The 23,968-nt window shown below is 57.1% G+C and overlaps 1 protein-coding gene across 4 annotated transcripts in view; it reads right to left on the reverse strand.

Moving 5' to 3' along the window:
• LOC134344605 (alanine aminotransferase 2-like) overlaps positions 1–23,968 on the reverse strand; it is a 117,561-nt gene that overhangs the window by 11,866 nt on the left and 81,727 nt on the right. For all 4 annotated transcript variants that reach the window (XR_010017468.1, XM_063044704.1, XM_063044705.1 and 1 more), the window contains one exon: positions 508–620. Coding sequence is in view for 3 of the 4 variants with exons in the window: in XM_063044704.1 (XP_062900774.1) it covers positions 508–620 (113 nt within the window). In the remaining variant the exon portion in view is untranslated. The remainder of the gene's footprint in view (positions 1–507; positions 621–23,968) is intronic.

A 23,968-nucleotide genomic window follows, 5' to 3' on the forward strand; every position in this document is an offset into this window, starting at 1 on the left:
GTACCGGCTGGTCACATCAGTCCCGTCCACTGTTTGAATACCTGAAGGGGCTGCCCTGCGTGTTCTGGCAAATGTCAGCCCCGGCTCCTGGTTTACAGGCACCGAGTAAGGTGGGTGCTGCTCCAAGGATGTCCTGGTAGGCTTGGTCTTGGGCCTGGCCAGACCGGCCATTCGCAGATCCAGGCGGGGGGCTGTTGAGAGCACTGCGTCAGCTGATTATCAGCCCCTTCAACAGGGGGTACATTCATGCCAAGGTGACCAAGAGAGAGAACATGTGACCATTATGGGTACAGTGGGGGATTTCCGGGGATGGAAATCAGGGAATAGACTGCGTTTTATAGATGACAATAACTGTATTTCAATTTGAATTCACTACTGCATTGTAACCCCAACATTTGTATGGTTCTTGGATTTGAATAGAGTTTTGGTATTTCATGTGTTATTTTAAGAAAAGTGAGGTACTGAGGGAGCGCCTCACTGATGTCATCCTTTCCCTGCCCCTCCTACCTGAAGTGGTATGTCCCCTCCGCCTGTCCAAAACCACTGCCGGGAACAATGCAGATCCCCGTCTCCTCCAGCAACTGCATACAGAAGAACATGTCGGGCGGGTGTCCAGCGGCCTGTGGAGAGGGGCAGTGGTCAGTCAGCTCCGGGAACACCATCTGTGAAGGAGGTGGAAACACACGCCCAGCTCAGGTACCAAGTCACCTGAGACACTGGGAAGAGAGGAATAAAGATTGAGTGATGGGGAAAGGGGGAGAGGGGGATACAGACTGAGTGAGGGGGAAGGGGGAGAGGGGATACAGATTGAGTGATGGGGAAAGGGGGAGAGTGTGGATACAGACTGAGTGATGGGGAAAGGGGGAGAGTGTGGATACAGACTGAGTGATGGGGAAAGGGGGAGAGGGGGGATACAGGCTGAGTGATGGGGAAAGGGGAGAGGGGGGATACAGACTGAGTGATGGGGAAAGGGGGAGAGGGGGGATACAGCCTGAGTGAGGGTGACTGGGGAGAGGGGGATACAGACTGAGTGATGGGGAAAGGGAGAGAGGGGGGATACAGACTGAGTGATGTGGAAAGGGGGAGAGGGGGATACAGACTGAGCGATGTGGAAAGGGGAGAGGGGGATACAGACTGAGTGATGGGGAAAGGGGGAGAGAGGGATACAGACTGAGTATGGGGAAGGGGGAGAGGGGGATACAGACGGAGTGATGGGAAAGGGGGAGAGGGAGAATACAGACTGAGTGATGGGGAAAGGGGGAGAGGTGATACAGACAGAGTGATGGGGTAAGGGGGAGAGGGGGTTACATACTGAGTGATGGAGAAAGAGGGAGGGGGGATACAGACTGAGTGATGGAGAGGTGGAGAGAGGATACAGACTGAGTGATGGGGAAAGGGGGAGAGTGTGGATACAGACTGAGTGAGGGGGAAAGGGGGGATACAGACTGAGTGATGGGGAAATGGGGAGAGGGGGGATACAGACTGAGTGATGTGGAAAGGGGGAGCGGGAATACAGACTGAGTGAGGGGGGAAGGGGGAGGGGGGATACAGACTGAGTGTGGGGAAATGGGGAGGGGGGATACAGACTGAGTGATGTGGGAAGGGGGAGAGGGGGATACAGACTGAGCGATGTGGAAAGGGGGAGATGGAGATAGAGACTGAGTATGGAGAACGGGGGAGAGGGGGATACAGACTGAGTGAGGGGGAAGGGGGAGGGGGGATACAGACTGAGTGAAGGGGAAGGGGGAGGGGGGATACAGACTGAGTAAGGGGGCAAGGGGGAGAGTGGGATACAGACTGAGTGATGGGGAAAGGGGAGGGGGGATACAGACTGAGTATGGGGAAGGGGGGAGAGGGGGATACAGACTGAGTGAGGGGGAAGGGGGAGGGGGATACAGATTGAGTGATGGGGAAAGAGGGGAGGGGGGATACAGACAGAGTGATGGGGAAAGGGGCAGAGGGGGGATACAGACTGAGTGATGTGGGAAGGGGGAGAGGGGGATACAGACTGAGCGATGTGGAAAGGGGGAGATGGAGATAGAGACTGAGTATGGAGAACGGGGGAGAGGGGGATACAGACTGAGTGAGGGGGAAGGGGGAGGGGGGATACAGACTGAGTGAAGGGGAAGGGGGAGGGGGGATACAGACTGAGTAAGGGGGCAAGGGGGAGAGTGGGATACAGACTGAGTGATGGGGAAAGGGGAGGGGGGATACAGACTGAGTATGGGGAAGGGGGGAGAGGGGGATACAGACTGAGTGAGGGGGAAGGGGGAGGGGGATACAGATTGAGTGATGGGGAAAGAGGGGAGGGGGGATACAGACAGAGTGATGGGGAAAGGGGCAGAGGGGGGATACAGACTGAGTGATGGGGAATGGGGAATTGTGGGGACACAGACTGAGTGATGGGGAAAGGGGGAGAGGGGGATACAGACTGAGTGATGGGGAATGGGTGAGAGGAGGATACAGACTGAGTGATGGGGAAAGGGGGAGGGGATACAGACTGGGTGATGGGGAAAGGGGGAGGGGGGATACAGACTGAGTGATGGGGAAAGGGGGAGAGGGGGGATACAGACTGAGTGATGGGGAAAGGGGGTGGGGGGATAAGACTGAGTGATGGGGAAGGGGGAGAGGGGGGACAAATACTGAGTGATGGGGAAAGTGGGAGAGGTGGGATACAGACTGAGAGATGGGGAAAAGCGGAGAGGGGGATACAGACGGAGTGATGGGGAAAAGGGAGAGGGGGGATACAGACTGAGTGATGGGGAAAGGGGGAGAGGGGGGATACAGACTGAGTGATGGGGAAAGGGGGAGAGGGGGGATACAGACTGAGTGATGGGGAAAGGGGGAGAGGGGGGATACAGACTGAGTGATGGGGAAAGGGGGAAGGGGTATACAGACTGAGTGAGGGGGAAAGGGGTAGAGGGGGGATACAGATTGAGTGATGGGAAAGGGGGAGAGGTGGGATACAGACTGAATGACGGGGAAAGGGGGAGAGGGGGGATACAGATTGAGTGATGGAGAAAGGGGAGAGGGGGGATACAGACTGAGTGATGGAGAAAGGGGAGGGGGGATACAGACTGAGTGATGGGGAAAGGGGGAGGGGGGATACAGACTGAGTGATGGGGAAAGGGGAGAGGGGGATACAGACTGAGTGATGGGGAAAGGGGGAGGGGGGATACAGACTGAGTGATGGGGAAAGGGGGAGGGGGATACAGACTGAGTGAGGGGGAAAGGGGGAGGGGGGATACAGACTGAGTGATGGGGAAGGGGGAGTGGTGATACAGGCTGAGTAATGGGGAATGGGGGAGAGGCGGGATACAGACTGAGTGATGGGGAAAGTGGGAGTGGGGATACAGACTGAGTGATGGCGAAACGGGGAGGGGGGATACAGACTGTGTGATGGGGAAAGGTGGAGAGAGGGATACAGACTGAGTGATGGGGAAAGGGAGGGGGGATAGAGACAGAGTGATGGGGAAAGGGGGAGAGGAGGATACAGATTGAGTGATGGGGAAAGGGGGAAAGGGGATACAGACTGAGTGAGGGGGAAAGTGGGAGAGGGGGATACAGACCGAGTGAGGGGGGAAAGGGGGAGGGGGATACAGACTGAGTGAGGGGGAAAGGGGGAGGGGGGATACAGACTGAGTGATGGGGAAAGGGGGAGGGGGATACAGACTGAGTGAAGGGGAAAGGGGGATAGGCGGGATACAGACTGAGTGATGGCGAAACAGGGAGGGTGGATACAGACTGTGTGATGGGGAAAGGGGGAGAGGGGGATACTTACTGAGTGAGGGGGAAAGTGGGAGAGGGGCGATACAGACTGAGTGAGGGGGGAAAGGGGGAGGGGGGATACAGACTGTGAGGGGGAAAGGGGAGGCGGATACAGACTGAGTGAGGGGGAAAGGGGGAGAGGGGGGATACAGACTGAGTGATGGGGAAAAGGGGAGGGGGTTTCCAGACTGTGAGGGGGAAAGGGGGAGGGGGGGATAGAGACTGATTGATGGGGAAAGGGGGAGAGGTGATACAGACAGAGTGATGGGGTAAGGGGGAGAGGGGGTTACATACTGAGGTATGGAGAAAGGGGAGCGGGGATACACACTGAGTGATGGAGAGGTGGAGAGAGGATACAGACTGAGTGATGAAGAAAGGGGGAGAGGGGATACAGACTGAGTGATGGGGAAAGGGGAGAGGGGGATACAGACTGAGTGATGGGGAAAGGGGGAGAGGAGGATACAGACTGAGTGATGGGGAAAGGGGGAGAGGGGGATACAGACTGAGTGATGGGGAAATGGGGAGAGGGGGGATACAGACTGAGTGATGTGGAAAGGGGGAGAGGGGGATACAGACTGAGCGATGTGGAAAGGGGGAGAGGGGGATACAGACTGAGTGATGGGGAAAGGGGGAGAGGGGGATACAGACTGAGTATGGGGAAGGGGGAGAGGGGGATACAGACTGAGTGAAGGGGAAAGGGGGACGGGGGTTACAGACAGAGTGATGGGGAAAGGGGGAGGGGAATACAGACTGAGTGAGGGGGAAATGGGGAGGGGGGATACAGACTGAGTGAAGTGGAAAGGGGGAGAAGGGGATACAGATTCAGCAATGTGGAAAGGGGGAGAGGGGGATACAGACTGAGTATCGGGAAGGGGGGAGAAGGGGGATACAGACTGAGTGAGGGGGAAGGGGGAGAGGGGATACAGACTGAGTGATGGGGAAAGGGGGATGGGGGATACAGACTGTGTGATGGGGAAAGGGGAAGCGGAGAGAAACAGACTGCGTGATGGGGAAAGGGGGAGAGGGTATACAGACTGAGTGAGGGGGAAAGGGGAGAGGGGGATACAGACTGAGTGATGGGGAAAGGGGGAGGGGGATACAGACTGAGTGAAGGGGAAAGGGGGATAGGCGGGATACAGACTGAGTGATGGCGAAACAGGGAGGGTGGATACAGACTGTGTGATGGGGAAAGGGGGAGAGGGGGATACTTACTGAGTGAGGGGGAAAGTGGGAGAGGGGCGATACAGACTGAGTGAGGGGGGAAAGGGGGAGGGGGGATACAGACTGTGAGGGGGAAAGGGGGAGGGGGATACAGACTGAGTGAGGGGAAAAGGGGGAGAGGGGGATACAGACTGAGTGAGGGGGAAAGGGGGAGAGGGGGATACAGACTGAGTGATGGGGAAAGGGGGAGAGTGTGGATACAGACTGAGTGATGGGGAAAGGGGGAGAGGGGGGATACAGGCTGAGTGATGGGGAAAGGGGAGAGGGGGGATACAGACTGAGTGATGGGGAAAGGGGGAGAGGGGGGATACAGGCTGAGTGATGGGGAATGGGGAGAGGGGGATACAGACTGAGTGATGGGGAAAGGGAGAGAGGGGGGATACAGACTGAGTGATGTGGAAAGGGGGAGAGGGGGATACAGACTGAGCGATGTGGAAAGGGGAGAGGGGGATACAGACTGAGTGATGGGGAAAGGGGGAGAGGGGGATACAGACTGAGTATGGGGAAGGGGGAGAGGGGGATACAGATGGAGTGATGGGGAAAGGGGGAGTAGGGGATACAGACCGAGTGATGGGGAAAGGGGGAGAGAGGGATACAGACTGAGTATGGGGAAGGGGGAGAGGGGGATACAGACGGAGTGATGGGAAAGGGGGAGAGGGAGAATACAGACTGAGTGATGGGGAAAGGGGGAGAGGTGATACAGACAGAGTGATGGGGCAAGGGGGAGAGGGGGTTACATACTGAGTGATGGAGAAAGAGGGAGGGGGGATACAGACTGAGTGATGGAGAGGTGGAGAGAGGATACAGACTGAGTGATGGGGAAAGGGGGAGAGTGTGGATACAGACTGAATGATGGGGAAAGGGGGAGAGGGGGATACAGGCTGAGTGATGGGAAAAGGGGGAGAGGGGGGATACAGACTGAGTGATGGGGAAAGGGGAGAGGGGGGATACAGGCTGAGTGATGGGGAAAGGGGAGAAAGTATACAGACTGAGTGATGGGGAAAGGGGGGAGAAGGGGATATAGACTGAGTGATGGGGAAAGGGGGAGCGGGGATACAGACTGAGTGATGTGGAAAGGGGGAGCGGGAATACAGACTGAGTGAGGGGGGAAGGGGGAGGGGGGATACAGACTGAGTGTGGGGAAATGGGGAGGGGGGATACAGACTGAGTGATGTGGGAAGGGGGAGAGGGGGATACAGACTGAGCGATGTGGAAAGGGGCAGATGGAGATAGAGACTGAGTATGGAGAACGGGGGAGAGGGGGATACAGACTGAGTGAGGGGGAAGGGGGAGGGGGGATACAGACTGAGTGAAGGGGAAGGGGGAGGGGGGATACAGACTGAGTAAGGGGGCAAGGGGGAGAGTGGGATACAGACTGAGTGATGGGGAAAGGGGGAGGGGGGATACAGACTGAGTATGGGGAAGGGGGGAGAGGGGGATACAGACTGAGTGAGGGGGAAGGGGGAGGGGGATACAGATTGAGTGATGGGGAAAGAGGGGAGGGGGGATACAGACAGAGTGATGGGGAAAGGGGCAGAGGGGGGATACAGACTGAGTGATGGGGAATGGGGAATTGTGGGGACACAGACTGAGTGATGGGGAAAGGGGGAGAGGGGGATACAGACTGAGTGATGGGGAATGGGTGAGAGGAGGATACAGACTGAGTGATGGGGAAAGGGGGAGGGGATACAGACTGGGTGATGGGGAAAGGGGGAGGGAGGATACAGACTGAGTGATGGGGAAAGGGGGAGAGGGGGGATACAGACTGAGTGATGGGGAAAGGGGGTGGGGGGATAAGACTGAGTGATGGGGAAGGGGGAGGGGGGGACAAATACTGAGTGATGGGGAAAGTGGGAGAGGTGGGATACAGACTGAGAGATGGGGAAAAGCGGAGAGGGGGATACAGACGGAGTGATGGGGAAAAGGGAGAGGGGGGATACAGACTGAGTGATGGGGAAAGGGGGAGAGGGGGGATACAGACTGAGTGATGGGGAAAGGGGGAGAGGGGGGATACAGACTGAGTGATGGGGAAAGGGGGAGAGGGGGGATACAGACTGAGTGATGGGGAAAGGGGGAAGGGGTATACAGACTGAGTGAGGGGGAAAGGGGTAGAGGGGGGATACAGATTGAGTGATGGGAAAGGGGGAGAGGTGGGATACAGACTGAATGACGGGGAAAGGGGGAGAGGGGGGATACAGATTGAGTGATGGAGAAAGGGGAGAGGGGGGATACAGACTGAGTGATGGAGAAAGGGGAGGGGGGATACAGACTGAGTAATGGGGAAAGGGGGAGGGGGGATACAGACTGAGTGATGGGGAAAGGGGAGAGGGGGATACAGACTGAGTGATGGGGAAAGGGGGAGGGGGGATACAGACTGAGTGATGGGGAAAGGGGGAGGGGGATACAGACTGAGTGAGGGGGAAAGGGGGAGGGGGGATACAGACTGAGTGATGGGGAAGGGGGAGTGGTGATACAGGCTGAGTAATGGGGAATGGGGGAGAGGCGGGATACAGACTGAGTGATGGGGAAAGTGGGAGTGGGGATACAGACTGAGTGATGGCGAAACGGGGAGGGGGGATACAGACTGTGTGATGGGGAAAGGTGGAGAGAGGGATACAGACTGAGTGATGGGGAAAGGGAGGGGGGATAGAGACAGAGTGATGGGGAAAGGGGGAGAGGAGGATACAGATTGAGTGATGGGGAAAGGGGGAAAGGGGATACAGACTGTGTGAGGGGGAAAGTGGGAGAGGGGGATACAGACCGAGTGAGGGGGGAAAGGGGGAGAGGGGGATACTTACTGAGTGAGGGGGAAAGTGGGAGAGGGGCGATACAGACTGAGTGAGGGGGGAAAGGGGGAGGGGGGATACACACTGTGAGGGGGAAAGGGGGAGGCGGATACAGACTGAGTGAGGGGGAAAGGGGGAGAGGGGGGATACAGACTGAGTGATGGGGAAAAGGGGAGGGGGTTTCCAGACTGTGAGGGGGAAAGGGGGAGGGGGGATAGAGACTGATTGATGGGGAAAGGGGGAGAGGTGATACAGACAGAGTGATGGGGTAAGGGGGAGAGGGGGTTACATACTGAGGTATGGAGAAAGGGGAGCGGGGATACACACTGAGTGATGGAGAGGTGGAGAGAGGATACAGACTGAGTGATGAAGAAAGGGGGAGAGGGGATACAGACTGAGTGATGGGGAAAGGGGAGAGGGGGATACAGACTGAGTGATGGGGAAAGGGGGAGAGGAGGATACAGACTGAGTGATGGGGAAAGGTGGAGAGGGGGATACAGACTGAGTGATGGGGAAATGGGGAGAGGGGGGATACAGACTGAGTGATGTGGAAAGGGGGAGAGGGGGATACAGACTGAGCGATGTGGAAAGGGGGAGAGGGGGATACAGACTGAGTGATGGGGAAAGGGGGAGAGGGGGATACAGACTGAGTATGGGGAAGGGGGAGAGGGGGATACAGACTGAGTGAAGGGGAAAGGGGGACGGGGGTTACAGACAGAGTGATGGGGAAAGGGGGAGCGGGAATACAGACTGAGTGAGGGGGAAATGGGGAGGGGGGATACAGACTGAGTGAAGTGGAAAGGGGGAGAGGGGGATACAGATTCAGCAATGTGGAAAGGGGGAGAGGGGGATACAGACTGAGTATCGGGAAGGGGGGAGAAGGGGGATACAGACTGAGTGAGGGGGAAGGGGGAGAGGGGATACAGACTGAGTGATGGGGAAATGGGGAGGGGGATACAGACTGTGTGATGGGGAAAGGGGAAGCGGAGAGATACAGACTGCGTGATGGGGAAAGGGGGAGAGGGGATACAGACTGAGTGAGGGGGAAAGGGGGAGAGGGGGATACAGACTGAGTAATGGGGAAAGGGGGAGGGGGATACAGACTGAGTGAAGGGGAAAGGGGGATAGGCGGGATACAGACTGAGTGATGGCGAAACAGGGAGGGTGGATACAGACTGTGTGATGGGGAAAGGGGGAGAGGGGGATACTTACTGAGTGAGAGGGAAAGTGGGAGAGGGGCGATACAGACTGAGTGAGGGGGGAAAGGGGGAGGGGGGATACAGACTGTGAGGGGGAAAGGGGGAGGGGGATACAGACTGAGTGAGGGGAAAAGGGGGAGAGGGGGATACAGACTGAGTGAGGGGGAAAGGGGGAGAGGGGGATACAGACTGAGTGATGGGGAAAGGGGGAGAGGGAATACAGACAGAGTGATGGGGTAAGGGGGAGAGGGGGTTACATACTGAGTGATGGAGAAAGGGGAGGGGGGATACACACTGAGTGATGGAGAGGTGGAGAGAGTATACAGACTGAGTGATGAAGAAAGGGGGAGAGGGGATACAGACTGAGTGATGAAGAAAGGGGGAAAGGGGATACAGACTGAGTGATGGGGAAAGGGGGAGAGGGGGATACAGACTGAGTGATGGGGAAAGGGGAGAAAGTATACAGACTGAGTGATGGGGAAAGGGGGAGAGGGGGATACAGACTGAGCGATGTGGAAAGGGGGAGAGGGGGATACAGACTGAGTGATGGGGAAAGGGGGAGAGGGGGATACAGACTGAGTATGGGGAAGGGGGAGAGGGGGATACAGACTGAGTGAAGGGGAAGGGGAGGGGGGATACAGACTGAGTGATGGGGAAAGGGGGAGTGGGGCTACAGACTGAGTGATGGGGAAAGGGGGAGGGGGATACAGACTGAGTGATGGGGAAAGGGGGAGAGGGGATACAGATTGAGTGATGGGGAAAGGGGGAGGGGGGATACAGACTGAGTGATGGGGAAAGGGGAGAGGGGGGGATACAGACTGAGTGATGGGGAAAGGGGGTTGGGGGATAATACTGAGTGATGGAGAATGGGGAGAGGGGGGACACAGACTGAGTGATGGGGAAAGTGGGAGAGGTGGGATACAGACTGAGAGATGGGGAAAAGTGGAGGGGGGATACAGGCTGAGTGATGGGGAAAAGGAGGGGGGGATAGAGACTGAGTGATGGGGAAGGGGAGAGGGGGATACAGACTGAGTGATGGGGAAAGGGGGAGAGGGGATACAGACAGAGTGAGGGGGAAAGTGGGAGAGGGGGATACAGACTGAGTGAGGGGGAAAGGGGGAGGGGGGATGCAGACTGAGTGATGGGGAAAGGGGGAGGGGTGATACAGACTGAGTGATGGGGAAAGGGGAAGGGGGGATACAGACTAAGTGATGGGGAAATGGGGAGAGGCGGGATACAGACTGAGTGATGAGGAAAGTGGGAGTGGGGATACAGACTGAGTGATGGCGAAACAGGGAGGGGGGATACAGAGTGTGTGATGGGGAAAGGGGGAGAGGGGGATACTTACTGAGTGAGGGAGAAAGTGGGAGAGGGGCGATACAGACTGAGTGAGGGGGAAAGGGGAGGGGGATACAGACTGTGAGGGTGAAAGGGGGATGGGGGATACAGACTGAGTGAGGGGGAAAGGGGGAGAGGGGGATACAGACTGAGTGAGGGGGAAAGGGGGAGAGGGGGATACAGACTGAGTGATGGGGAAAAGGGGAGGGGGTTTCCAGAATTAGTGAGGGGGAAAGGGGGAGGGGGGATACAGACTGATTGATGGGGAAAGAGGGAGAGGGGATACAGACAGAGTGATGGGGTAAGGGGGAGAGGGGGTTACATACTGAGTGATGGAGAAAGGGGAGGGGGGATACACACTGAGTGATGGAGAGGTGGAGAGAGGATACAGACTGAGTGATGAAGAAAGGGGGAGAGGGGATACAGACTGAGTGATGAAGAAAGGGGGAGAGGGGATACAGACTGAGTGATGGGGAAAGGGGGAGACGGGATACAGACTGAGTGATGGGGAAAGGGGGAGAGGGGGGATACAGACTGAGTGATGTGGAAAGGGGGAGAGGGGGATACAGACTGAGCGATGTGGAAAGGGGGAGAGGGGGATACAGACTGAGTGATGGGGAAAGGGGAGAGGATGATACAGACTGAGTATGGGGAAGGGGGAGAGGGGGATACAGACTGAGTGAAGGGGAAGGGGAGGGGGGATACAGACTGAGTGAGGGGGAAAGGGGGAGGGGGGATACAGACTGAGCGATGGGGAAATGGGGAGGGCGGATACAGACTGAGTGAAGTGGAAAGGGGGAGAGGGGGATACAGATTGAGCGATGTGGAAAGGGGGAGAGGGGGATACAGACGGAGTATTGGGAAGGGGGAGGAGGGGATACAGACTGAGTGAGGGGGAAAGGGGGAGAGGGGATACAGATTGAGTGATGGGGAAACGGGGAGGGGGGATAGAGACTTAGTGATAGGGAAACGGGGAGGGAGATACAGACTAAGTGAGGAGGAAAGGGGTAGACGGGTGATACAGATTGAGTGATGGGAAAGGGGGAGAGGTGGGATACAGACTGAGTGACGGGGAAAGTGGGAGAGGTGGGATACAGACTGAGAGATGGGGAAAATTGGAGAGGGGGATACAGGCTGAGTGATGGGGAAAGGGAGGGGGGATAGAGACTGAGTGATGGGGAAGGGGAGAGGGGGATACAGACTGAGTGATGGGGAAAGGGGGAGAGGGGATACAGACTGAGTGAGGGGGAAAGTGGGAGAGGGGGATACAGACTGAGTGAGGGGGGAAAGGGGGAGGGGGATACAGACTGAGTGAGGGGGAAAGGGGGAGGGGGGATACAGACTGAGTGATGGGGAAAGAGGGAGGGGTGATACAGACTGAGTGATGGGGAAAGGGGGAGGGAGGATACAGACTGAGTGATGGGGAAAGGGGGAGAGGCGGGATACAGACTGAATCATGAGGAAAGTGGGAGTGGGGATACAGACAGAGTGATGGCGAAACAGGGAGGGGGGATACAGACTGTGTGATGGGGAAAGGGTGAGAGGGGGATACTTACTGAGTGAGGGGGAAAGGGGGAGAGGGGGATACAGACTGAGTGAGGGGGAAAGTGGGAGAGGGTTTCCAAACTGAGTGAGGGGGAAAGGGGGAGGGGGATACAGACTGATTGATGGGGAAAGGGGGAGAGGGGATACAGAAAGAGTGATGGGGTAAGGGGGAGAGGGGGTTACATACTGAGTGATGGAGAAAGGGGAGGAGGGATACACACTGAGTGATGGAGAGGTGGAGAGAGGATACAGACTGAGTGATGACGAAAGGGGGAGAGGGGATACAGACTGAGTGATGAAGAAAGGGGGAGAGGGGATACAGACTGAGTGATGGGGAAAGGGGGAGAGGGGGATACAGACTGAGTGATGGGGAAAGGGGGAGAAAGTATACAGACTGAGTGATGGGGAAAGGGGGAGAGGGGGGATACAGACTGAGTGATGTGGAAAGGGGGAGAGGGGGATACAGACTGAGCGATGTGGAAAGGGAGAGAGGGGGATACAGACTGAGTGATGGGGAAAGGGGGAGAGGGGGATACAGACTGAGTATGGGGAAGGGGGAGAGAGGGATACAGACTGAGTGAAGGGGAAGGGGAGGGGGGAATATATACAGAGTGAGGGGGAAAGGGGGAGGGGGATACAGACTGAGTGATGGGGAAATGGGGAGGGCGGATACAGACTGAGTGAAGTGGAAAGGGGGAGAGGGGGATACAGATTGAGCGATGTGGAAAGGGGAGAGGGGGATACAGACTGAGTATCGGGAAGGGGGGAGGAGGGGGATACAGACTGAGTGAGGGGGAAAGGGTGAGAGGAGATACAGATTGAGTGATGGGGAAAGTGGGGAGGGGGGATACAGACTGAGTGATGGGGAAAGGGGAGAGTGGGATACAGACAGCGATGTGGAAAGGGGGAGAGGGGGATACAGACTGAGTGATGGGGAAAGGGGGAGAGGGGGATACAGAGACTGAGTATGGGGAAGCGGGGAGAGGGGGATACAGACTGAGTGAGGGGGAAGGGGGAGAGGGGATACAGACTGAGTGATGGGGAAATGGGGAGGGGGGATACAGACAGAGTATGTGGAAGGGGGAGAGGGGGATAGAGACTGAGTGAGGGGGAAGGGGAGGGGGATACAGACTGAGTGAGGGGGAAAGGGAGGGGGGGATAGAGACTGAGTGATGGGGAAAGGGGGAGAGGGGGATACAGACTGAGTGATGGGGAAAGGGGGAGAAAGTATACAGACTGAGTATCGGGAAGGGGGAGAGGGGGATACAGACTGAGTGAGGGGGAAGGGGAGGGCGGATACAGACTGAGTGATGGGGTAAGGGGGAGGAGGGTAATACAGACTGAGTGAGGGGGAAAGGGGAGAGGGGATACAGATTGAGTGATGGGGGAAAGTGGGGAGGGGTGATACAGACTGAGTGATGGGGAAAGGGGGAGAGTGGGAAACAGACTGAGCGATGTGGAAAGGGGGAGAGTGGGATACAGACTGAGTGATGGTGAAAGGGGGAGAGGGGGATACAGACTGAGTATGGGGAAGGGGGGAGAGGGGGATACAGACTGAGTGAGGGGGAAAGGGGAGGGGGATACAGACTGAGTGATGGGGAACGGGGAGAGGGGATACAGACTGAGTGAGGGGGAAAGGGGGGGATACAGACTCAGTGATGGGGAAAGGGGGAGAGGGGATACAGACTGAGTGATGGGGATAGGGGGAGAGGGGGGATACAGACTGAGTGATGGGGAAAGGGGAGGGGGGATTAAGACTGAGTGAGGGGGAAAGGGGGAGGGGGGATCCGGACTGAGTGATGGGGAAAGGGGAAAAGGGGGATACAGACTGAGTGATGGGGAAAGGGGGAGGGGTCTACAGACTGAGTGATGCGGAATGGGGGAGTGGGATACAGACTGAGTGATGGGGAATGGGTGAGAGGAGGATACAGACTGAGTGATGGCGAAAGGGGGAGGGGATACAGACTGAGTGATGGGGAAAGGGGGAGAGGGGATACAGATTGAGTAATGGGGAAACGGGGAGAGGGGGGATACAGACTGAGTGATGGGGAAATGGGGTGGGGGGATAAGACTGAGTGATGGGGAAGGGGGAGAGGGGGGACACAGACTGAGTAATGGGGAAAGTGGGAGAGGTGGGATTAGACTGAGAGATGGGGAAAAGTGGAGAGGGGGATACAGACGGAGTGATGGGGAAAGCGGGAGATGGGGATACAGACTGAGTGATGGGGAAAGGGGGAGAGGGGGGATACAGACTGAGTGATGGGGAAAGGGGGAGAGGGGGGATACAGACTGAGTGATGGGGAAAGGGGGAAGGGGTATACAGACTGAGTGAGGGGGAAAGGGGTAGAGGGGGGATACAGACTGAGTGATGGCGAAACGGGGAGGGGGGATACAGACTGTGTGATGGGGAAAGTGGAAGCGGAGAGATACAGACTGCGTGATGGGGAAAGGGGGAGAGGGGATACAGACTGAGTGAGGGGGAAATGGGGAGAGGTGGGATACACACTGAGTGATGGGGAAAGGTGGAGAGAGGGATACAGGCTGAGTGATGGGGAAAGTGAGGGGGGGGATAGAGAGTGAGTGATGGGGAAGGGGGAGAGGGGGATACAGACTGAGTGATGGGGAAAGGGGGAGAGGGGTTACAGACTGAGTTAGGGGGAAAGTGGGAGAGGGGGATACAGACTGAGTGAGGGGGAAAGGGGGGAGGGGGATACAGACTGAGTGAGGGAGAAAGGGGGAGGGGGATACAGACTGAGTGATGGGGAAAGGGGGAGGGGGATACAGACTGAGTGATGGGGAAAGGGGAGGGGGGATACAGACTGAGTGATGGGGAAAGGGGAGAGGCGGGATACAGACTGAGTGATGCGGAAAGTGGGAGTGGGGATACAGACAGAGTGATGGCGAAACAGGGAGGGGGGAATACAGACTGTGTGATGGGGAAAGGGTGAGAGGGGGATACTTAGTGAGGGAGAAAGTGGGAGAGGGGCGATACAGACTGAGTGAGGGGGAAAGGGGGAGGGGGATACAGACTGAGCGATGTGGAAAGGGGGAGAGGGGGATACAGACTGAGTGATGGGGAAAGGGGGAGAGGGGGATACAGACTGAGTATGGGGAAGGGGGAGAGGGGGATACAGACTGAGTGAAGGGGAAAGGGGGACGGGGGTTACAGACAGAGTGATGGGGAAAGGGGGAGCGGGAATACAGACTGAGTGAGGGGGAAATGGGGAGGGGGGATACAGACTGAGTGAAGTGGAAAGGGGGAGAGGGGGATACAGATTCAGCAATGTGGAAAGGGGGAGAGGGGGATACAGACTGAGTATCGGGAAGGGGGGAGAAGGGGGATACAGACTGAGTGAGGGGGAAGGGGGAGAGGGGATACAGACTGAGTGATGGGGAAATGGGGAGGGGGGATACAGACTGTGTGATGGGGAAAGGGGAAGCGGAGAGATACAGACTGCGTGATGGGGAAAGGGGGAGAGGGGATACAGACTGAGTGAGGGGGAAAGGAGGAGAGGGGGATACAGACTGAGTGATGGGGAAAGGGGGAGGGGGATACAGACTGAGTGAAGGGGAAAGGGGGATAGGCGGGATACAGACTGAGTGATGGCGAAACAGGGAGGGTGGATACAGACTGTGTGATGGGGAAAGGGGGAGAGGGGGATACTTACTGAGTGAGGGGGAAAGTGGGAGAGGGGCGATACAGACTGAGTGAGGGGGGAAAGGGGGAGGGGGGATACAGACTGTGAGGGGGAAAGGGGGAGGGGGATACAGACTGAGTGAGGGGAAAAGGGGGAGAGGGGGATACAGACTGAGTGAGGGGGAAAGGGGGAGAGGGGGATACAGACTGAGTGATGGGGAAAGGGGGAGAGGGGATACAGACAGAGTGATGGGGTAAGGGGGAGAGGGGGTTACATACTGAGTGATGGAGAAAGGGGAGGGGGGATACACACTGAGTGATGGAGAGGTGGAGAGAGGATACAGACTGAGTGATGAAGAAAGGGGGAGAGGGGATACAGACTGAGTGATGAAGAAAGGGGGAAAGGGGATACAGACTGAGTGATGGGGAAAGGGGGAGAGGGGGATACAGACTGAGTGATGGGGAAAGGGGGAGAAAGTATACAGACTGAGTGATGGGGAAAGGTGGGAGAGGGGGATACAGACTGAGCGATGTGGAAAGGGGGAGAGGGGGATACAGACTGAGTGATGGGGAAAGGGGGAGAGGGGGATACAGACTGAGTATGGGGAAGGGGGAGAGGGGGATACAGACTGAGTGAAGGGGAAGGGGAGGGGGGATACAGACTGAGTGATGGGGAAAGGGGGAGTGGGGCTACAGACTGAGTGATGGGGAAAGGGGGAGGGGGATACAGACTGAGTGATGGGGAAAGGGGGAGAGGGGATACAGATTGAGTGATGGGGAAAGGGGGAGGGGGGATACAGACTGAGTGATGGGGAAAGGGGGAGAGGGGGGATACAGACTGAGTGATGGGGAAAGGGGGTTGGGGATAATACTGAGTGATGGAGAATGGGGAGAGGGGGGACACAGACTGAGTGATGGGGAAAGTGGGAGAGGTGGGATACAGACTGAGAGATGGGGAAAAGTGGAGGGGGATACAGGCTGAGTGATGGGGAAAAGGATGGGGGGATAGAGACTGAGTGATGGGGAAGGGGAGAGGGGGATACAGACTGAGTGATGGGGAAAGGGGGAGAGGGGATACAGACAGAGTGAGGGGGAAAGTGGGAGAGGGGGATACAGACTGAGTGAGGGGGAAAGGGGGAGGGGGGATGCAGACTGAGTGATGGGGAAAGGGGGAGGGGTGATACAGACTGAGTGATGGGGAAAGGGGAAGGGGGGATACAGACTAAGTGATGGGGAAATGGGGAGAGGCGGGATACAGACTGAGTGATGAGGAAAGTGGGAGTGGGGATACAGACTGAGTGATGGCGAAACAGGGAGGGGGGATACAGAGTGTGTGATGGGGAAAGGGGGAGAGGGGGATACTTACTGAGTGAGGGAGAAAGTGGGAGAGGGGCGATACAGACTGAGTGAGGGGGAAAGGGGAGGGGGATACAGACTGTGAGGGTGAAAGGGGGAGGGGGGATACAGACTGAGTGAGGGGGAAAGGGGGAGAGGGGGATACAGACTGAGTGAGGGGGAAAGGGGGAGAGGGGGATACAGACTGAGTGATGGGGAAAAGGGGAGGGGGTTTCCAGAATTAGTGAGGGGGAAACGGGGAGGGGGGATACAGACTGATTGATGGGGAAAGAGGGAGAGGGGATACAGACAGAGTGATGGGGTAAGGGGGAGAGGGGGTTACATACTGAGTGATGGAGAAAGGGGAGGGGGGATACACACTGAGTGATGGAGAGGTGGAGAGAGGATACAGACTGAGTGATGAAGAAAGGGGGAGAGGGGATACAGACTGAGTGATGAAGAAAGGGGGAGAGGGGATACAGACTGAGTGATGGGGAAAGGGGGAGACGGGATACAGACTGAGTGATGGGGAAAGGGGGAGAGGGGGGATACAGACTGAGTGATGTGGAAAGTGGGAGAGGGGGATACAGACTGAGCGATGTGGAAAGGGGGAGAGGGGGATACAGACTGAGTGATGGGGAAAGGGGAGAGGATGATACAGACTGAGTATGGGGAAGGGGAGAGGGGGATACAGACTGAGTGAAGGGGAAGGGGAGGGGGGATACAGACTGAGTGAGGGGGAAAGGGGGAGGGGGGATACAGACTGAGCGATGGGGAAATGGGGAGGGCGGATACAGACTGAGTGAAGTGGAAAGGGGGAGAGGGGGATACAGATTGAGCGATGTGGAAAGGGGGAGAGGGGGATACAGACGGAGTATTGGGAAGGGGGAGGAGGGGATACAGACTGAGTGAGGGGGAAAGGGGGAGAGGGGATACAGATTGAGTGATGGGGAAACGGGGAGGGGGGGATAGAGACTTAGTGATAGGGAAACGGGGAGGGAGATACAGACTAAGTGAGGAGGAAAGGGGTAGACGGGTGATACAGATTGAGTGATGGGGAAAGGGGGAGACGGGATACAGACTGAGTGATGGGGAAAGGGGGAGAGGGGGGATACAGACTGAGTGATGTGGAAAGGGGGAGAGGGGGATACAGACTGAGCGATGTGGAAAGGGGGAGAGGGGGATACAGACTGAGTGATGGGGAAAGGGGAGAGGATGATACAGACTGAGTATGGGGAAGGGGGAGAGGGGGATACAGACTGAGTGAAGGGGAAGGGGAGGGGGGATACAGACTGAGTGAGGGGGAAAGGGGGAGGGCGGATACAGACTGAGTGAAGTGGAAAGGGGGAGAGGGGGATACAGATTGAGCGATGTGGAAAGGGGGAGAGGGGGATACAGACGGAGTATTGGGAAGGGGGAGGAGGGGATACAGACTGAGTGAGGGGGAAAGGGGGAGAGGGGATACAGATTGAGTGATGGGGAAACGGGGAGGGGGGGATAGAGACTTAGTGATAGGGAAACGGGGAGGGAGATACAGACTAAGTGAGGAGGAAAGGGGTAGACGGGTGATACAGATTGAGTGATGGGAAAGGGGGAGAGGTGGGATACAGACTGAGTGACGGGGAAAGTGGGAGAGGTGGGATACAGACTGAGAGATGGGGAAAATTGGAGAGGGGGATACAGGCTGAGTGATGGGGAAAGGGAGGGGGGATAGAGACTGAGTGATGGGGAAGGGGGAGAGGGGGATACAGACTGAGTGATGGGGAAAGGGGGAGAGGGGATACAGACTGAGTGAGGGGGAAAGTGGGAGAGGGGGATACAGACTGAGTGAGGGGGGAAAGGGGGAGGGGGATACAGACTGAGTGAGGGGGAAAGGGGGAGGGGGGATACAGACTGAGTGATGTGGAAAGAGGGAGGGGTGATACAGACTGAGTGATGGGGAAAGGGGGAGGGGGGATACAGACTGAGTGATGGGGAAAGGGGGAGAGGCGGGATACAGACTGAATCATGAGGAAAGTGGGAGTGGGGATACAGACTGAGTGATGGCGAAACAGGGAGGGGGGATACAGACTGTGTGATGGGGAAAGGGTGAGAGGGGGATACTTACTGAGTGAGGGGGAAAGGGGGAGAGGGGGATACAGACTGAATGAGGGGGAAAGTGGGAGAGGGTTTCCAAACTGAGTGAGGGGGAAAGGGGGAGGGGGATACAGACTGATTGATGGGGAAAGGGGGAGAGGGGATACAGAAAGAGTGATGGGGTAAGGGGGAGAGGGGGTTACATACTGAGTGATGGAGAAAGGGGAGGGGGGATACACACTGAGTGATGGAGAGGTGGAGAGAGGATACAGACTGAGTGATGACGAAAGGGGGAGAGGGGATACAGACTGAGTGATGAAGAAAGGGGGAGAGGGGATACAGACTGAGTGATGGGGAAAGGGGGAGAGGGGGATACAGACTGAGTGATGGGGAAAGGGGGAGAAAGTATACAGACTGAGTGATGGGGAAAGGGGGAGAGGGGGGATACAGACTGAGTGATGTGGAAAGGGGGAGAGGGGGATACAGACTGAGCGATGTGGAAAGTGGGAGAGGGGGATACAGACTGAGTGATGGGGAAAGGGGGAGAGGGGGATACAGACTGAGTATGGGGAAGGGGGAGAGAGGGATACAGACTGAGTGAAGGGGAAGGGGAGGGGGGAATATATACAGAGTGAGGGGGAAAGGGGGAGGGGGATACAGACTGAGTGATGGGGAAATGGGGAGGGCGGATACAGACTGAGTGAAGTGGAAAGGGGGAGAGGGGGATACAGATTGAGCGATGTGGAAAGGGGAGAGGGGGATACAGACTGAGTATCGGGAAGGGGGGAGGAGGGGGATACAGACTGAGTGAGGGGGAAAGGGGGAGAGGAGATACAGATTGAGTGATGGGGAAAGTTGGGAGGGGGGATACAGACTGAGTGATGGGGAAAGGGGAGAGTGGGATACAGACAGCGATGTGGAAAGGGGGAGAGGGGGATACAGACTGAGTGATGGGGAAAGGGGGAGAGGGGGATACAGACTGAGTATGGGGAAGCGGGGAGAGGGGGATACAGACTGAGTGAGGGGGAAGGGGGAGAGGGGATACAGACTGAGTGATGGGGAAATGGGGAGGGGGGATACAGACAGAGTATGTGGAAGGGGGAGAGGGGGATAGAGACTGAGTGAGGGGGAAGGGGAGGGGGATACAGACTGAGTGAGGGGGAAAGGGAGGGGGGGATAGAGACTGAGTGATGGGGAAAGGGGGAGAAGGGGATACAGACTGAGTGATGGGGAAAGGGGGAGAAAGTATACAGACTGAGTATCGGGAAGGGGGAGAGGGGGATACAGACTGAGTGAGGGGGAAGGGGAGGGGGGATACAGACTGAGTGATGGGGTAAGGGGGAGGAGGGTAATACAGACTGAGTGAGGGGGAAAGGGGAGAGGGGATACAGATTGAGTGATGGGGAAATTGGGGAGGGGTGATACAGACTGAGTGATGGGGAAAGGGGGAGAGTGGGATACAGACTGAGCGATGTGGAAAGGGGGAGAGTGGGATACAGACTGAGTGATGGTGAAAGGGGGAGAGGGGGATACAGACTGAGTATGGGGAAGGGGGGAGAGGGGGATACAGACTGAGTGAGGGGGAAAGGGGAGGGGGAAACAGACTGAGTGATGGGGAACGGGGAGAGGGGATACAGACTGAGTGAGGGGGAAAGGGGGGGATACAGACTCAGTGATGGGGAAAGGGGGAGAGGGGATACAGACTGAGTGATGGGGATAGGGGGAGAGGGGGGATACAGACTGAGTGATGGGGAAAGGGGAGGGGGGATTAAGACTGAGTGAGGGGGAAAGGGGGAGGGGGGATCCGGACTGAGTGATGGGGAAAGGGGAAAAGGGGGATACAGACTGAGTGATGGGGAAAGGGGGAGGGGTCTACAGACTGAGTGATGCGGAATGGGGGAGGGGGCATACAGACTGAGTGATGGGGAATGGGTGAGAGGAGGATACAGACTGAGTGATGGCGAAAGGGGGAGGGGATACAGACTGAGTGATGGGGAAAGGGGGAGAGGGGATACAGATTGAGTAATGGGGAAACGGGGAGAGGGGGGATACAGACTGAGTGATGGGGAATGGGGTGGGGGGATAAGACTGAGTGATGGGGAAGGGGGAGAGGGGGGACACAGACTGAGTAATGGGGAAAGTGGGAGAGGTGGGATACAGACTGAGTGATGGGGAAAGGGGGAGAGTGTGGATACAGACGGAGTATGGGGAAGCGGGGAGAGGGGGATACAGACTGAGTGAGGGGGAAGGGGGAGAGGGGATACAGACTGAGTGATGGGGAAATGGGGAGGGGGGATACAGACAGAGTATGTGGAAGGGGGAGAGGGGGATAGAGACTGAGTGAGGGGGAAGGGGAGGGGGATACAGACTGAGTGAGGGGGAAAGGGAGGGGGGATAGAGACTGAGTGATGGGGAAAGGGGGAGAAGGGGATACAGACTGAGTGATGGGGAAAGGGGGAGAAAAGTATACAGACTGAGTATCGGGAAGGGGGAGAGGGGGATACAGACTGAGTGAGGGGGAAGGGGAGGGGGGATACAGACTGAGTGATGGGGTAAGGGGGAGGAGGGTAATACAGACTGAGTGAGGGGGAAAGGGGAGAGGGGATACAGATTGAGTGATGGGGAAATTGGGGAGGGGTGATACAGACTGAGTGATGGGGAAAGGGGGAGAGTGGGATACAGACTGAGCGATGTGGAAAGGGGGAGAGTGGGATACAGACTGAGTGATGGTGAAAGGGGGAGAGGGGGATACAGACTGAGTATGGGGAAGGGGGGAGAGGGGGATACAGACTGAGTGAGGGGGAAAGGGGAGGGGGAAACAGACTGAGTGATGGGGAACGGGGAGAGGGGATACAGACTGAGTGAGGGGGAAAGGGGGGGATACAGACTCAGTGATGGGGAAAGGGGGAGAGGGGATACAGACTGAGTGATGGGGATAGGGGGAGAGGGGGGATACAGACTGAGTGATGGGGAAAGGGGAGGGGGGATTAAGACTGAGTGAGGGGGAAAGGGGGAGGGGGGATCCGGACTGAGTGATGGGGAAAGGGGAAAAGGGGGATACAGACTGAGTGATGGGGAAAGGGGGAGGGGTCTACAGACTGAGTGATGCGGAATGGGGGAGGGGGCATACAGACTGAGTGATGGGGAATGGGTGAGAGGAGGATACAGACTGAGTGATGGCGAAAGGGGGAGGGGATACAGACTGAGTGATGGGGAAAGGGGGAGAGGGGATACAGATTGAGTAATGGGGAAACGGGGAGAGGGGGGATACAGACTGAGTGATGGGGAATGGGGTGGGGGGATAAGACTGAGTGATGGGGAAGGGGGAGAGGGGGGACACAGACTGAGTAATGGGGAAAGTGGGAGAGGTGGGATACAGACTGAGAGATGGGGAAAAGTGGAGAGGGGGATACAGACGGAGTGATGGGGAAAGCGGGAGATGGGGATACAGACTGAGTGATGGGGAAAGGGGGAGAGGGGGGATACAGACTGAGTGATGGGGAAAGGGGGAGAGGGGGGATACAGACTGAGTGATGGGGAAAGGGGGAAGGGGTATACAGACTGAGTGAGGGGGAAAGGGGTAGAGGGGGGATACAGACTGAGTGATGGCGAAACGGGGAGGGGGGATACAGACTGTGTGATGGGGAAAGTGGAAGCGGAGAGATACAGACTGCGTGATGGGGAAAGGGGGAGAGGGGATACAGACTGAGTGAGGGGGAAATGGGGAGAGGTGGGATACACACTGAGTGATGGGGAAAGGTGGAGAGAGGGATATAGGCTGAGTGATGGGGAAAGTGAGGGGGGGGATAGAGAGTGAGTGATGGGGAAGGGGGAGAGGGGGATACAGACTGAGTGATGGGGAAAGGGGGAGAGGGGTTACAGACTGAGTTAGGGGGAAAGTGGGAGAGGGGGATACAGACTGAGTGAGGGGGAAAGGGGGGAGGGGGATACAGACTGAGTGAGGGGGAAAGGGGGAGGGGGATACAGACTGAGTGATGGGGAAAGGGGGAGGGGGATACAGACTGAGTGATGGGGAAAGGGGAGGGGGGATACAGACTGAGTGATGGGGAAAGGGGGAGAGGCGGGATACAGACTGAGTGATGAGGAAAGTGGGAGTGGGGATACAGACTGAGTGATGGCGAAACAGGGAGGGGGGAATACAGACTGTGTGATGGGGAAAGGGTGAGAGGGGGATACTTAGTGAGGGAGAAAGTGGGAGAGGGGCGATACAGACTGAGTGAGGAGAAAGGGGGAGGGGGATACAGACTGAGTGATGGGGAAAGGGGGAGAGGGGAATACAGACTGAGTGATGGAGAAAGGGGGAGAAAGTATACAGACTGAGTGATGTGGAAAGGGGGAGAGGGGGATATAGACTGAGCGATGTGGAAAGGGGGAGAGGTGGATACAGACTGAGTAATGGGGAAGGGGGGAGAGGGGGGATACAGACTGAGTATGGAGAAGGGGGAGAGGGGGATACAGACTGAGTGAAGGGGAAGGGGAGGGGGGATACAGACTGAGTGAGGGGGAAAGGGGGAGGGGGATACAGACGGAGTGATGGGGAAATGGGGAGGGCGGATACAGACTGAGTGAAGTGGAAAGGGGGAGAGGGGCGATACAGACTGAGTGAGGGGGGAAAGGGGGAGGGGGATACAGACTGTGAGGGTGAAAGGGGGAGAGGGGGATACAGACTGAGTGAGGGGGAAAGGGGGAGAGGAGGATACAGACTTAGTATGGGGAAGGGGAGGGAGGGATACAGACTGAGTGAGGGGGAAAGGGGAGGGGGGATACAGACTGAGTGATGGGGAACGGGGAGAGGGGATACAGACTGAGTGAGGGGGAAAGGGGGGGATACAGAGTGATGGGGAAAGGGGGAGAGGGGATACAGACTGAGTGATGGGGATAGGGGGAGAGGGGGGATACAGACTGAGTGATGGGGAAAGGGGAGGGGGGATTAAGACTGAGTGAGGGGGAAAGGGGGAGGGGGATCCGGACTGAGTGATGGGGAAAGGGGAAAAGGGGGATACAGACTGAGTGATGGGGAAAGGGGGAGGGGTCTACAGACT

Source organism: Mobula hypostoma, chromosome 3 (genome assembly GCF_963921235.1).
Source record: "Mobula hypostoma chromosome 3, sMobHyp1.1, whole genome shotgun sequence".
Lineage (NCBI taxonomy): Eukaryota > Metazoa > Chordata > Chondrichthyes > Myliobatiformes > Myliobatidae > Mobula > Mobula hypostoma.